This window comes from Oncorhynchus clarkii, chromosome 13, assembly GCF_045791955.1.
Source record: "Oncorhynchus clarkii lewisi isolate Uvic-CL-2024 chromosome 13, UVic_Ocla_1.0, whole genome shotgun sequence".
Lineage (NCBI taxonomy): Eukaryota > Metazoa > Chordata > Actinopteri > Salmoniformes > Salmonidae > Oncorhynchus > Oncorhynchus clarkii.
Window position 1 is genome coordinate 35,606,122 of NC_092159.1, and position 15,349 is coordinate 35,621,470.

Sequence of the window (15,349 nt, forward strand, 5' to 3'; positions counted from 1 at the left end):
TCAAAAAACTTGTTCACTTTGTCATTATGGGGTTTTGTGTTTAGATGGCTGAGAAAAAAAATATTTAATCAATTTTGAAATGTGGCTGTAGCACAACAAAATGTGGAGGGGTATGAATACTTTCTGAAGGCGCTGTATGAAGTTTCTCTCCAAAACGCTATGTATTTTTTTTTTTAAATGTTGCTAAATTAGCTTTTTATTGTTGAAAGAAACTAGGAAAGAGATGGGTGTGTTTTTCTCACTATCTAATCATGGCATGGGGTTGTTCAATGACAGCCATGTGTTTGTTTAAAATCTATCACTTGATGGTTTCATTTCAGAGAGACAATGAATCACGTTTTTTTTTTCATTCAGCAGATGCGCTTATCCTGAGTGCCTTACAGCAAGTTCATTCATCTTAAGATAGCTAGGTGAGACAATCACATATCACAGTCAAATATACAGGGTATGAACATTCCATTCCATCTAAACAATGGATATGTAGCTTTTTGCACACAAAAAAAATCTGAGAACAGTAATATTTTACACACATATGAAGGTACACAAAAGCAATAATATCTGATGAAAAAAACACAAATGTGAAAAATTGGTGTATACTGTATATCGTTTTGGAAATAAACCTTTCATATCTTCCTCTTTTTGTTTACTTATCAAAGCAAAATGTTTTTTATATTATCACATTATTATTACAATTTTTATTTATTTAAATTTGTATTCATATAAAAAATATTTTCCTGGCATGGTTTAGAGGGCAAGTTAAACACCAATTAACACCATTCTGTGTGATCACCTTCAACCTATGGTGAAGCACTTCTATCCTGATGGAAGTGGCCTCTTCCAGGATGACAATGCCCCCATCCACAGGGCACGAGAGGCCACTGAATGGTTTGATGAGCATGAAAACGATGTTTACCATATGCCATGGCCATCTCAGTCACCACATCTCAACCCAAATGAACACTTATGGGAGATTCTGGAGCAGCACCTGAAACAGCGTTTTCCACCACCATCAACAAAACACCAAATTACGGAATTTATTGTGGAAGAGTGGTGTCGCATCCCTCCGATAGAGGGAGGATGACCCAACACCCTATTAATTAAGACACTTTATGTTGGTGTTTATTTTATTTGTACCTGTATATGTTTCCTTTCTCTAATCACCATGACTATTATTCATTTTTTTACTGTTATTGTTGTCATTGTCTCACTTTGATTTAGCAACAGTAGTTTTGCCATTCATGGAGAGAGAGAGAGAGAGAGAGAGAGAGAGAGAGAGAGAGAGCGAGCGAACGACAGAGAGAGAGAGAGAGCGAGCGAACGACAGAGAGAGAGAGAGCGAGCGAACGACAGAGAGAGAGAGAGAGCGAGCGAACGAGAGAGCGAGAGAACGAGAGAGAGAGACCACTTATTTGGATAGTCCCAAGTAGATGTTTTGTAGTTAACAACAATAACTTTCAACACCATTTCAACTAACTATCTACTAACCTTAACCCTTACCTTAACCCGAAAGGTAACTGTTACCCTAACCTCAACCCTTACCCTTATTCTAACTCAGCAAGCTGTTGGATATCAAGAGATCGACAAACTATCCGAATAACGTCTGACTGAAAACGAAAGGTGAGTTTGAATTCTTACAATTCAACGTTCTAGTTCAATGGGACTGTATCCGTTCACAGTGACATATATCATACATCAACCCACCTTCTGATCAAAATGTTGATTTCTAAAACATACATTACAACTTGATTGAATCAAGGGATACGTGCAGCATGAGACGATCCATGTTCATATGAGGTGCAAAACAAGGGAGAAGTCACAGAGAGAAGTCACAGAGAGAAGTCACACAGAGAACCAAGAGACGTCGAAGAAACTGCTGTAGTGGATACACTTTATTTACAAGCCAAACAAAACCAGGTCAGAGGGTGCACTTGGAACATTCCGGAGCCTGTTTGGAAGCTCTAGAACCGCCAGAGATAACTGACAGGTGAGGAGGTTAGGGTCATAGATCGTCAAAGAGAAAGGAAGGACACCATCGTAACCAAATGATCCCTCCTGTCCCCTGAACTGTCCCCGGATAAATATCCTCCTCCTGAGGTGACCTTTGCGTAGCCCAGTCAGTGTGCAATGTTGTGTTGTCCAAAACTGGCTAACCTAGTGGAAGTCTCTCGTGTGGGTAGTCACATGGGAACACATGGCTAACTTACTGCAGCTATGTACCACTCTTTACAGTGCTGAAAAGGCTGAAACTGACAAATACATATGATGTTTTTCCCTGTGTCCTTGTGTGCTAGGTGATTATGCAGCCTCCCTTCTCAGGCTTGTAGGGGTTCTTATCATCTGGTACTCCTGTTATCAGGAGGTCGGTACCAGACGCAGCCTCACACCAGTCCATGATGTCTTTGGATGTCTTGGACACCTAAGAGAAATGGAGAGGGGTCAATAGAAGTTTGTATTCTTTCAATGCAGCATTCTAATTCAGTTCAATGGGACGGTGTCAGTTTGCAGGGATGCCTTTGTCATACTACAGAGCCTCTCTACGTGGACCCTTTGATGATACTTACAGGCTCCCTGGGCGTCGAGACCTCTTTCTTCAGCTGTTCCAGCTCCATCTTAAGGATGTCAACGTCTGACATATCCCGAGCCATCTTTCCCTGAGAAGGAAGGAGGCGAGAGGACGCATGAGAGAGGGCACACAGAATAAACAACAAACATTCACCATGCTATAACAAGTACCTCTTATCTTGTTGCTTGTCAATATTGATCACAATTCATCCAAATCCATGTGAGGGTCTTTGGGATTTGTGAATGACTTCACTAATTGAACGGGTTGGCATACTTGTTTGAAATTCTTCTATCTGTCTTCAACAAAGCGCTTCAATGGGTAAGCCCATGAACCCAGGTCTTAATCTTCACCTTTCAAATCCATGTAATTCCTCTTTCTTAGGAATCTCATGCTGGGATGACCGGTCCAAGGCACCCTGGCCTGTTTTCTATTGCATGTGTGGTAAAATAAACCTATGATGTCACAACAAGCTAAAGAAGGTTGCAGAACAGGATTATCCAATAAGAATGCACCCTATACATTGTCTAAGTTTGTATGGCTAGTTGCCAGGAATTGAGAATACACCGACTGAGTTCCAAAATATATACAGTTTACACTATATTTTTGGGGGAGGGAAATTAATCCGCTGGCCTACAAAAGGGGAACCTTAGATATCTGACTGTATGAACAAACCAGTGAACTTTTGACATATCTGTAGTCCTTGTTGACTCTTCCCTATCCTGAAAGAATCTATCATGCAACTGAACTTTTTAAATACATGAAGGCTATGTGGTTGGTGTTCTTTGTTGGGTCCTACTTCAACCCTAGCCTCTACCAACACACTGTGCCAACATAATCAGGCAACCAACCAAACCCAAAACGAGCAATTACATGTCACATGAACAATCATATCAGGTAAGGGAGCCACTGTGACAGTGGGTGGTGCAGACAACAGCTTTATTACATTGTGACTTCTAGCCACGCTGAGCAAACACACACTGCATTCATTCATTAATTTCTGTCCCAAACAAGGCCGTTGTTTGGGACAGAAATAGAAGAGCACAGACAGAAATTCAGTCCCCCCCCAAAAAAAGAACTCAGACATCACTCAATCTAAAAAAAGAAACAGAGTTATGTCTAACAACATTGAAAACAACTTGAAGGGGGTCAATTATACAAATAATTGATTGTATTAGAAATGTGATACTACATCAAATGTAGTAGTGTGGCTTGTTGACTCCGGTCAATTAAAAAAAATCCATCCCTCAATAAAAAATCTAAAAGTTGTTCTAAATGCATACTATTTAATTCAATGAATTGCTCAGATGAGCTAGAATCTCCCTGAACACTGGTCCAGGCTAATGGCCAAGACTGTAGTTAGTTGCTACATCCTCTCCTCAGGCCGACACTCACCTATTGGTTGTGGGGACAGTCAATGCAGGGAAATTGTAGTCTCTCGCCCTCTATGGAACCGCTGCGATTGGGTTGTCTCCCTCCTGAGTTCAACTGGCTTACCCTGTCCCTCACCTCTCCTCTTCAGGGCGTTCTCCAGATGGCACGATGGCAGATTGGGAGGAGACTATTGCACAACCCCCCCGCCCGTTCCTAATCAGATTAGTCTATAATAATTAGCTGCGCCAAATGTCAACCTCAAATCACATATGACCTTTGAGTGTCACAGGAGGACAGAGAGAGAGTATCAGCTTCAGACAAATGCTCACAATGCCAATCCTAACATTTATCATGGGGTTTCAAAGTTTAAACTGGCCCCAGATCTGTGCTTATTATAAGAAACTTCCAATCTCACCTGGGTCACTCTCAGAGGTCAAAAACGGGAGAAATATGAGCATTCTGAATGACCAGGAAAGCATTTTAAAACAGCCAGGCCCACCGACAGACCTTCATTCACATACGGTCTCAGCCCCAAACTCAGGCCCCCAATTCAGTCAATTGATTTGGAAAGGTAAACTGCACTGGGTTCACTCAGAATGTTAACTCTGTATTGTAAGGACAGGTTAGGATTGTGATGGATTTAATTGGGGGGTAGGGGTTAGAGTTAAAATCAAATTAGAGAAGAGATGATAATAAGAACATGTACAGTATAAGACCTATACACTATATCATAGGCATACTGTTTAATAAATATTATTCGGGATCTGTGTCCCTTCCACAGGACGGTTGAGCTAACATAGGCTAATGAGATTAGCATAAGGTTCTAAGTAACCAGAACATTTCCCAGGACATAGACATATCTGATATTGGCAGAAAGCTTAAATTCTTGTTAATCTAGCTGCACTGTCCAATTTACAGTAGCTACTACAGTGAAGGAATGCCATGCTATTGTTTGAGGAGAGTGCACAATTTTGACCATGAAAAGTTATTAATAAACAAATTAGGCACATCTGGGCAGTCTTGATGCAAAATTTTGAACAGAAATGCAATGGTTAATTGGATCAGTCTAAAACTGTGTGCATACACTGCTGCCATCTAGTGGCCAAAATCTAAATTTCACCTGGGCAAGAATAATACATTATGGCGGCAGATAGTCTAGTTGTTAGAGTGTTGGACTAGTAACCGAAAGGTTGCAAGATCGAATCCCCGAGCTGACAAGGTAAAAAAAATCTGTTTTTCTGCCCCTGAACAAGGCAGTTGAACTACTGTTCCTAGGTCGTCATTGAAAATAAGAATTAGTTCTTAACTGACTTGCCTGGTTAAATAAAGGTCAAATAATTTGTTTTACAAATAATACATTATGGCCTTTCTCTTGCATTTCAAAGATGACGGGTACAAAAAAATACAAAAGAACGGTTGTTTTTTTTCTTTGTATTATCTTTGACCAGATCTATTGTGTTATATTCTCCAGAGGGTGGTGCGGTTTGCACAATGCGGTCTGCACAAAACATCACCGGGGGCAAACTACCTGCCCTCCATGACACCTACAGCACCCAATGTCACAGGAAGACCAAAAAAATCATCAAGGACAACAACCACCCGAGCCACTGCCTGTTCACACCGCTATCATCCAGAAGGCGAGGTCAGTACAGGTGCATCAAAGCTGGGACCGAGGCCATCAGACTGCTAAACAGCCATCACTAACTCAGAGAAGCTGCTGCCCACATTGAAACCCAATCACTGGACATTTTAATGAATGGATCACTAGTCACTTTTAACAATGCCACTCTATATAATGCCACTTTAATAACGTCTACATATCTTACATTACTCATATCACTTGTATATATTGTATTGAAACCCAATCACTGGACACTTTAATAAATGGATCACTAGTCACTTTAAACAATGCCACTTTAAATAATGTTGTTATTTGTTAGATATTACTGTACTGTTGGAACTAGAAGCACAAGCATTTTGCTACACTCGCATTAACATCTGCTAAACATGTGCATGTGACAAATAAAATCTGTCCACAAATAAAATTTTCCACAAACTTCAAAGTGTTTCCTTTCAAATGGTACCAAGAATATGCATATCCTTGCTTCAGGACCTGAGCTACAGGCAGTTAGATTTGGGTATGTCATTTTAGGTGAAAATTTAAAAAAAGGGGTGGATCCTTAAGAGGATTGTCAGGCATGTTATGAGTATGGATGCAAGAACTGACATTTTAATATGAAAATTACAAACATTAGAAGCCTTTTTAAACATTGAATACACTATAGATCCTTCTGGACTTCACTTGCACGAACAATTCCAATCCCTCATCCCTGTTTTGCCTCTTAAGAGTGACCTTCCTGGTTGTCTGCTTCTGTCCCATCTGAACCTGAGGCCTGGCACATTTGGTATCTGGCCTCATGTCACCTCTTATTAAAGGAGCAATCTCGGACAGATACAGGTGTAGAGTCTTAATTTGATCAGTCTTTTATTGTTGAGAATTTTCCTGCACAGCCGGAAATGCAAACTTATAGTGTATTCAATGTTTAAAAAGGCTTCTAATGTTTGTAATTTTCACATTAAAATGTCAGACTTGATTTGCCCTAATGAAAAGTGTGTCAACCCCTCTTATGTTCCTGCTGTAGTAAACTGGCTCAAATTAAGATCCTCCATCTGTAGGGCTGTAGAAATGAGACACTCATTTGTATGGACGGTCAGTTCTTGCATACATAGCCTATCTATGAGATCAAAATTGTAGTTTTAACCATGTTTCTAAGCGTTACACTGATGGTTTGCAATCACATTATTTACAGATAATTTAGTTCAACAATCTAATATTTTGGATTGTGACGGAGAAAGACCACTGAACTCATTTCATGAGGCATTTATTATTGACATTCTTCAAAAATCAATGGCTATATATCATCAATCCAAAATGATGAATCAATCCCAGATTGTCCCTTTAAAGGCCACATCCTGAATGACCAACCCCTTTAGCCTAAATACAAATTGCTTCCTGAGTCAAATCCTCCCAATCCCATTTCAGAGTCTTGTCTGTCTTAATCCATTAGATTAATGACTGAACCCTGCAATTTATTTTTGTATGTGTGGGAGGGAAGGGGGGGGGGGTAATCTAAAATAGAATATTGTGTGACCAAAGTGTTACAATGCACATTGCAGCTGACATACACACACACAAAAATACACTGAAATGTGCATTATGCAATGATATGGTCAGCGATCATGTAACACTTTTACAACATACAGAATTGCTCTGGTCATCAAGGGGCAAAGTATTGACACTTTTTGTTTATTGAGAGACGAGCTTAAAGTTTTCTTTACTGACCATAATTTTCACTTGTCTGACCCCTTGTATGATGACGAGTTTTTCACATGACTGGCCTGTCTGGGTGATGTTTCTTCTCGCCAGAATGATCTGAATCTAGGATTACAGGGACTCTCCGCAACTATATTCAATGTGTGGGACAAAATTGAGGCTATGATTAAGAAGTTGGAGCTCTTCTCTGTCTGCATTAACAAGGACAACACACCCGTCTTTCCATCATTGTGTGCAAATGAACTCAAGCTTATGGACAATGTCAAAGGTGATATAGCGAAGCACCTGAGTGAGCCGGGTGCGCAATTACGCAGGTACTTTCCTGAAACGGACGACACAAAATTGTGGATTTGTTATCCCTTTCACACCCTGCCTCCAGTCCACTTACCGATATCTGAAAAAGAGAGCCTCATCGAAATTGCAACAAGTGGTTCTGTGAAAATGTAATTGAATTAGAAACCACTTCCAGATTTCCGGATAGGGCTGCGCTCCTCAGAGTATCCTGCCTTGGCAAATCGGTTGTTAAGACACTGATGCCCTTTGCATCCACGTACCTATGTGAGAGTGGATTCTCAGCCCTCACTAGCATGAATACAGACACAGACTGTGTGTGGAAAAGGATTTAAGACTGAGACTCTCCATTACAACCCAACATTGCAGAGTTATGTGCATCCTTTCAAGCACACCCTTCTCATTAACCTGTTTTGAGTTATTCACAATGTTTGATGAACAAATAAGGTTTAACATGTAAGATGGCTAAATAAAGAGCAACATTATTGATAAAAAAAACAGCATTTGAGAGTGTGCTGACCCTGGTGCTAGAGGGGGTACACAGCTGGAGGTTGAATGTTTGAAGGGGTATGGGCCTATAAAAAGTTTGGGAATCACTACCTTAACCTAACCCTAACCTTAACCTGTGTGGGTCTTGGTTGCATGGGGAGGTGTCAGGTTAAAAGCTGTGGGTTTACAAGCAGAGGAAAATACTTATTTCTAAGAAGAAATACATTTAAAAACTGTCTTTACACCTAAAATAATAATTATACATATAAACATTTATTTTGTTTTAAATTGTAGTTTTACATATTACTATTATTATATATGATTTATACAAAGGTTTTAAAAAAACATCAGGGTTATAGTTTAATATTGCATGGTAAACTTAATGTAATAAAATTGATTTTAATATGTATGCATTTCTGTACTAAAGTTTTTGAATAAAATATAATAAATTAAATAGTTCTTCCTCTGGACCTCTGTCTCTCCCCCAATGGGTGTGTGTGTGTGTGTGTGTGTGTGTGTGTGTGTGTGTGTGTGTGCGCAGCTTGTAACCTGACACCTCCTCATGCAACAAAGACCCCCCAACACACACACACGGAGCCAAGCTTTCTCGGAAAGGGGTTTGGTTTGCCTTCTCTCGGACTTGAGTGTAAAGGCTCTGATTGTCCACAAGAGGTCAAGATGTCCTTCTTCTTAGTTGTCTGTGGCTTCAATGACATGTCATGTAGTCTGGAGCAGAACTAAAAGATGGTGTTCCCTTCCTCTCGTTCTGGAAGAGTGATCCTCTGAAGACAGGCTAATCAGCCATGTCATTGATCCCCTGTGGGGTGATGAGAGCAGACGATGGTCTGAAGAGAGTAATAGGATGGTCCTACTTGAATTCACTTTCCTAGATACCGTACTTAGGACAGCTAATCAGCTGTACCAGTGATTGTCTGAGGTGAGCATCTCGCCTCTTCCTCCTCATGTTGGTCTTCAGGATTCGAACCACGATGGACATGAGCTGCAGGTCTTTGTCTCTCTGGTCTAAAGGAAGGTGAGTTTCTTTCTTCACCTCGTGTGTGGAGGTGTCAAAACCCCAACACCAGTTCTATCCTCCCCTCTGCGGGTGGGAGAAGGTCTGGTGATCAGCACAATCCCAAGCGCATCTGCCCCATTGTGATCCTCACAGGACAGTCATGAGAAGTGTTAGTGTCCATCTGTTGATTCCTGAGTGTTGAACTTATGCCCACTCTATAGCCACCCTGGCAATTATCTGACCCTTCTGGTCATTACGAACGTAGGAACATCCTGACGGGCCGCCCCCAGGTGGTGAGGGTAGGCAACAACATCTCCTCCCCGCTGATCCTCAACACTGGGGCCCCACAAGGTTGCGTTCTGAGCCCTCTCCTGTACTCCCTGTTCACCCACGACTGCGTGGCCACGCACGCCTCCAACTCAATCATCAAGTTTGCGGACGACACAACAGTGGTAGGCTTGATTACCAACAACGATGAGACGGCCTACAGGGAGGAGGTGAGGGCCCTCGGAGTGTGGTGTCAGGAAAACAACCTCACACTCAACGTCAACAAAACTAAGGAGATGATTGTGGACTTCAGGAAACAGCAGAGGGAACACCCCCCTATCCACATCGATGGAACAGTAGTGGAGAGGGTAGCAAGTTTTAAATTCCTCGGCATACACATCACAGACAAACTGAATTGGTCCACTCACACAGACAGCATCGTGAAGAAGGCGCAGCAGCGCCTCTTCAACCTCAGGAGGCTGAAGAAATTTGGCTTGTCACCAAAAGCACTCACAAACTTCTACAGATGCACAATCGAGAGCATCCTGGCGGGCTGTATCACCGCCTGGTATGGCAACTGCACCGCCCTCAACCGTAAGGCTCTCCAGAGGGTAGTGAGGTCTGCACAACGCATCACCGGGGGCAAACTACCTGCCCTCCAGGACACCTACACCACCCGATGTCACAGGAAGGCCATAAAGATCATCAAGGACATCAACCACCCGAGCCACTGCCTGTTCACCCCGCTATCATCCAGAAGGCGAGGTCAGTACAGGTGCATCAAAGCTGGGACCGAGAGACTGAAAAACAGCTTCTATCTCAAGGCCATCAGACTGTTAAACAGCCACCACTAACACTGAGTGGCTGCTGCCAACACACTGACACTGACTCAACTCCAGCCACTTTAATAATGGGAATTGATGGGAAATGATGTAAATATATCACTAGCCACTTTAAACAATGCTACCTTATATAAATGTTACTTACCCTACATTATTCATCTCATATTTCGCTACACTCGCATTAACATCTGCTAACCATGTGTATGTGACAAATAAAATTTGATTTGATTTGATTTGATTTGAATAAAAAAACAAGGGACACATGTACTCAGCACAGCCCCTCTCTCATTTCAGTCCTAGGTTTATGACTTCTAGGGAGTGTTTCCTAGATGCTGTGCTTCGACATATGCATTGATTGGTCTTAGGTTTTTAGACTGGTTATCTGACAACTGCTAATGCAAAAAGAGTTAAGAAATACATTTGGTTGATTGACAGATTTTTATTATTATAAAAAATAACAATATTCTTATTATCAAAATCATCATCATTATTATTATTATTATGTTACAGGTGAGACATACTTCACATTTTTGGGTATCAAATCAACAAAAAGTATTGAATCAACAATGACATAATATGCAACTAACTATTTACTTTTTTTTTTTAAATGTGTAAATCATTATTATAACAACTATGGAGTTCAGTTTATATAACAATGGGGTGAATGAAAAAGGTTGTATATGTATTAGGTTGATGAGATCATAGATTACATGTAAAAAACAACGCGTAACTAAATCCAAATATGTATTTGTGTTATAACCTCTGAAAAACATGTCTACAACTCACAAGTGCTATTAAAAATGTGTAACATATTGAAAGACATAATAATATATACATGTACCACATCTCAATATTCACAAGAAACATATTCTAAACAAAATTGTAAACTCTTTACACATACTTATGCTACTTTCACATAACAAAATGCAACGTCAGTGTCAGTGTATGCATCCTTAGTTGATGTGGGGAATGTGTTATAGTGTGCACATGTTCCCCCTGTAGATATTCCATAGCATCTTAGATTCTAGTACATTAGTAGTACGTAACAGTGTAATAGTGCAGTACTACAGTACGGTCCTGTCTTGACAGTCTCGTTTGAAACTTTAATAAAGCTCCTTGTCTATTGTCAGAACGAGCCTTCTCGATATGTGTGGTACTGCATATAAAACATCAGTGACTCCTTGATTCACCGACGGTTCTCGCTCTCTACAGTTTAACATGAACAATAGTTCCCTCCCCTCTAAAAACATACTTTTGGATTATAAACCACGTAAATCAAAAAAAGGATGACTAAAATAGCCAATGTATCTTGTCATGTCATATACATCATAACCCAAGGGGAGGTCGAAATTGTTGTTTAAATGTTGCATATACATCTTTAAGTACATAGGCATTGCGTTACATGTTAGAATGTCTGATAAACAACTATATTGTATACATTGACAATATTGTCTGGTCAGAAAAATATGAACATAATAATAACGTTTTTCCTGCTCCTTTATGCAGACGATACAGTTGTGTATTCTATTGCCCCGCCCCGCTGATTATGATCTGAACTACAGTATGCTTTCATTTTTTTTTTTAACAGAAAACCTTTATTGACATTAAATTATTAAGGTCAAGAAGGCTCGTTCTGACAATAAACTAAGTATATGTTGTTTTCTAGAGTGCACAAAAAAGGATTCTAATGATTGAAGTGTATGTACCTAGTATGGTGTATCAGTATAGACATTAAGTTGTCTTAAAAAAAAACATTCAGAAATTAGTTTAATTAAGGTGCTGAATATAGAAAGGAGCTTCTTCTATAGAAATAGGTCAGGCCTCTTGCTTAAATAGTACAAAGCAGATCATTTAGTCGATGTTCTTACTGGTCCTAGATTATGGCAAAATCATTTATATGAATGCAGCTGCCACTTCATTAAAGCCATTAGATGCATTTGACCATAGATCACTTTGTTTTATTATGGGTACAGGTTCAGTACACATCCCTGCATTCTCTATCCTAAAGTAGGCTGACCTTCTTTGAGGTCACGTCAGTCAATTCATTGCTCTTTTTGCATTTATAAAGCTCTTTGACATACTGTAAACTCCCTTTGTAGCTATCTATAATAACCATTAGACATACTAGTCGGAGTTATCATACACAGTCTCAGGGATTGCTAGTTCTGGAAATTCCTTTGGTCTGTACAGAGTTAGGTCAATCGGCTCTTTGCAGCTTACTTGTGGAACAATCTCCAAGCTTCTCTAAACGTTGTTTTGATGACTCTAGGTTAATACAGACTGCTGAATGAGGACCTGTTACAACTTACAAAACCTTTAAAAGGAGTTCATGAAACCATTCAGTCATGGATGTACTGTATGTAAACATACGTAACACATATTGCTTGTTACAGAAGACTACGGTTGTACATTGAATAGCCATTCATCATTGTTACACCTCCTTGATGTGATTGTTCTCTATGTCTGTACATGTTTATAATCCACATAGTGTGAATAGTGGTTTCCATAAAGTTATTACCCCCCTAAACCTGAAATTACCTTTATGATCTTTCTTACCACTATTACTTTGGAGTTCTAATCCCCCTCTTTCAGAATCCTATTACTTTGGGGTTCTAATCCCCCTCTTTCAGAATCCTATTACTTTGGGGTTCTAATCCCCCTCTTTCAAAATCCTATTACTTTGGGTTCTAATCCCCCATCTTTCAGAATCCTATTACTTTGGGGTTCGAATCCCCTATCTTTCAGAATGCTATTATTTTGGTTCGAATCCCCTATCTTTCAGAATGCTATTATTTTGGGTTCGAATCCCCCTCTTTCAGAATCGCCACTGTGAACAAATCTTCAAAATTCATGAACCTTCACTATCTTCATCCCTAAACTACCAACAATAACTATTGTCTATTGTTATTCTCAATGACCTTACTGCCAATATGAAAGTTTTATATCTAGCTAAATACAATGTTGGAGACAGTTTTCATGTCTTTGGATATGCAAACATGTATTAGTGTCACGCCCTGATCCGTTTCACCTGTCCTTGTAATTGTCTCCACCCCCCCTCCAGGTGTCGCCCATCTTCCCCATTATCCCTTGTGTATTTATACCTGTGTTCTCTGTGTCTGTTGCCAGTTCGTCTTGTTTGTCAAGTCAACTAGCGGTTGTCTCAGCTCCTGCTTTTCCCAAGTCTCTCTTTTTACCCCCCCCCCTCCTGGTTTTTTCCCCTTGACTGTCCGGACTCTGAGCCCGCCTGCCTGACCACTCTGCCTGACCCTGACTGCCGTCCTGTACCGTTGCCTCTACTCTGGATTTACTGACCTCTGTCTGACCGGACCCCGAGCCTGCCTGCTGTCCTGTACCTTTGCCCCACTACTCTGGATTATCGACCCCTGCCTGCCTTGACCTTTGTTTGCCTGCCCCTGTAGATGTAATAAACATTGTTACTTCAGCACAGTCTGCACTTGGGTCTTATCTGAAACGTTATAATAAGATTATATTTCTCATGAAGAATAATGTTGTTTTAATTCTATAAAAGCGTCACGCCTTGTTTTGGTCATATGTTCTCTTATGGATCAATGATTTTAAATGACAATATAGCAATTATGTTCTCGCCTCAATTACTTAGAAGTGCATGTGGTCCCACCCGTCCCATGTGTGCCCAGGTGCATAATTGGTAGCCCAGAGAGAGTCAGGATGTAAGGCATACTAGTTATGGCAAATGTTAGGAAGACCTGGTTGTTGTTAAATATATATAAAAGCAAATCTTTACTTTGACCACATTTTTTCACCTACTTTTTATTTGGGCCTTTTTCATTTACCACATTGCTTGGCTCCAGCCAATGGAAGCTCAGTACATGTACCAATAAAAAGAATGCAAGTCAACCATTGATGGATGGTGACGAAAGTAATGATATTGCCAGTAGTCATGTTAAGGTTTTCAATATTTTCATTGGTGGAGTTTATTGATTTGCATGTGACTGTGCATTATATGATGCCTGAATAGGAATAGGATCAAGCCTACTGGAATTCCTGATCAATTCTCGATTCAAAAAGACACACCACTGTTTTGGGGTTAATTCCACATCTGCTTGCATTGCTTGGTAGTGTATTAGCATGGTATGAAACATAAATAATACAATTTAAGTCCATTTAAAATAAAACAGTCTCCTAAATTAAGATGTTGTGAGGACACAATTTTTATCCACAACAACAAAATCTTTTAGGATGTACCTGTTTTCAGTAGAGAACATATGCAGATTATTTTACAACTTTGTGTTTTGTTTTAATTATTGTTCTTTAGTAAATAGGAAACTCAACAGTGTGTTAGTCTGAGAAACATGAATTAGATAGTAGTTTTATGTTTGTGAAACCTTGAAATGTACACAATGAGAAGTGATTTTGTAACAATGATCGGGATGATCTGTGTTCAATACAGGAGGAAAACAAACTGTAGCATGCTTTCTGGTCACGCGCCTCTAACAGTACACTCCAAGCTACCCTCGTTCAAGATGGCCGTACTTCTTCATTACACAAAGGAAAAACCTCAACCAATTTCTAAAGACTGGTGACATCCAGTGGAAGCGGTAGGAACTGAAAGAAGGTCCCATAGAAATCTGGATTCCAAATGAAATCTCCATTGAAAAGAGTGACCTAAAAAAAAATCTGAATGGTTTGTCCTATGGGTTTCGCCTGCTAAATATGTTCTGTTATACTCACAGACATGATTCAAACAGTTGTAGAAACTTCAGAGTGATTTCTATCCAAATCTACTAATAATATGCATATCTTACCTTCTGGGGATGAGTAGCAGGCAGATGAATTTGGGCATGCATTTCATCCGGAAGTGAAAAATACTGCCCCCTGTCACCAAGAAGTTAAGGTTGCTGCCCCCATCATCGCCAACCTTATCTCAGACATGTTTAACATGTCTCTCCATTATGGGGAGGTTCCCATGGCTTGGAAGGCAGCCACAGTTCATCCTTTCCCTATAACAGGAGATCAAGCTGATCCTGTTATAGGCCTATTTCTGTTTTGCCCCGTTTATCAAAAGTGTTGGAAAAACTTGTAAATAATCAACTGACTGGCTTTCTTGATGTCTATCGTATTCTCTCTGGTACACAATCTGGTTTCCGCTCAGGTTATGGATGTGTCACTGCAACCTTAAAATGTCCTCAATGATGTCA

At 40.2% G+C, this 15,349-nt stretch overlaps 1 protein-coding gene across 1 annotated transcript; it reads right to left on the reverse strand.

The window, feature by feature from the left end:
- Positions 1-1,866: 1,866 nt before the first annotated feature.
- LOC139423911 (guanine nucleotide binding protein (G protein), gamma transducing activity polypeptide 2a) lies at positions 1,867-4,065 on the reverse strand. The gene is made up of 3 exons (XM_071175552.1): positions 3,956-4,065; positions 2,562-2,651; positions 1,867-2,416 (listed from the first exon to the last, which is right to left on the reverse strand). Exons 2-3 carry the CDS (start codon positions 2,643-2,645, stop codon positions 2,288-2,290), a joined length of 213 nt encoding a protein of 70 aa, XP_071031653.1. The 5' UTR covers positions 2,646-2,651; positions 3,956-4,065; the 3' UTR covers positions 1,867-2,287.
- Between the last annotated feature and the right edge of the window lie 11,284 nt (positions 4,066-15,349).

Bases quoted from the DNA above. Each gene is read 5' to 3' on its own strand.
- LOC139423911 (XM_071175552.1), bottom strand. From the start codon at position 2,645: ATGGCTCGGGATATGTCAGACGTTGACATCCTTAAGATGGAGCTGGAA. The intron at 2,417-2,561 runs GTAAGTATCATC...CATTTCTCTTAG, and splicing joins TCTCGACGCCCAGGGAGCCT to GTGTCCAAGACATCCAAAGA.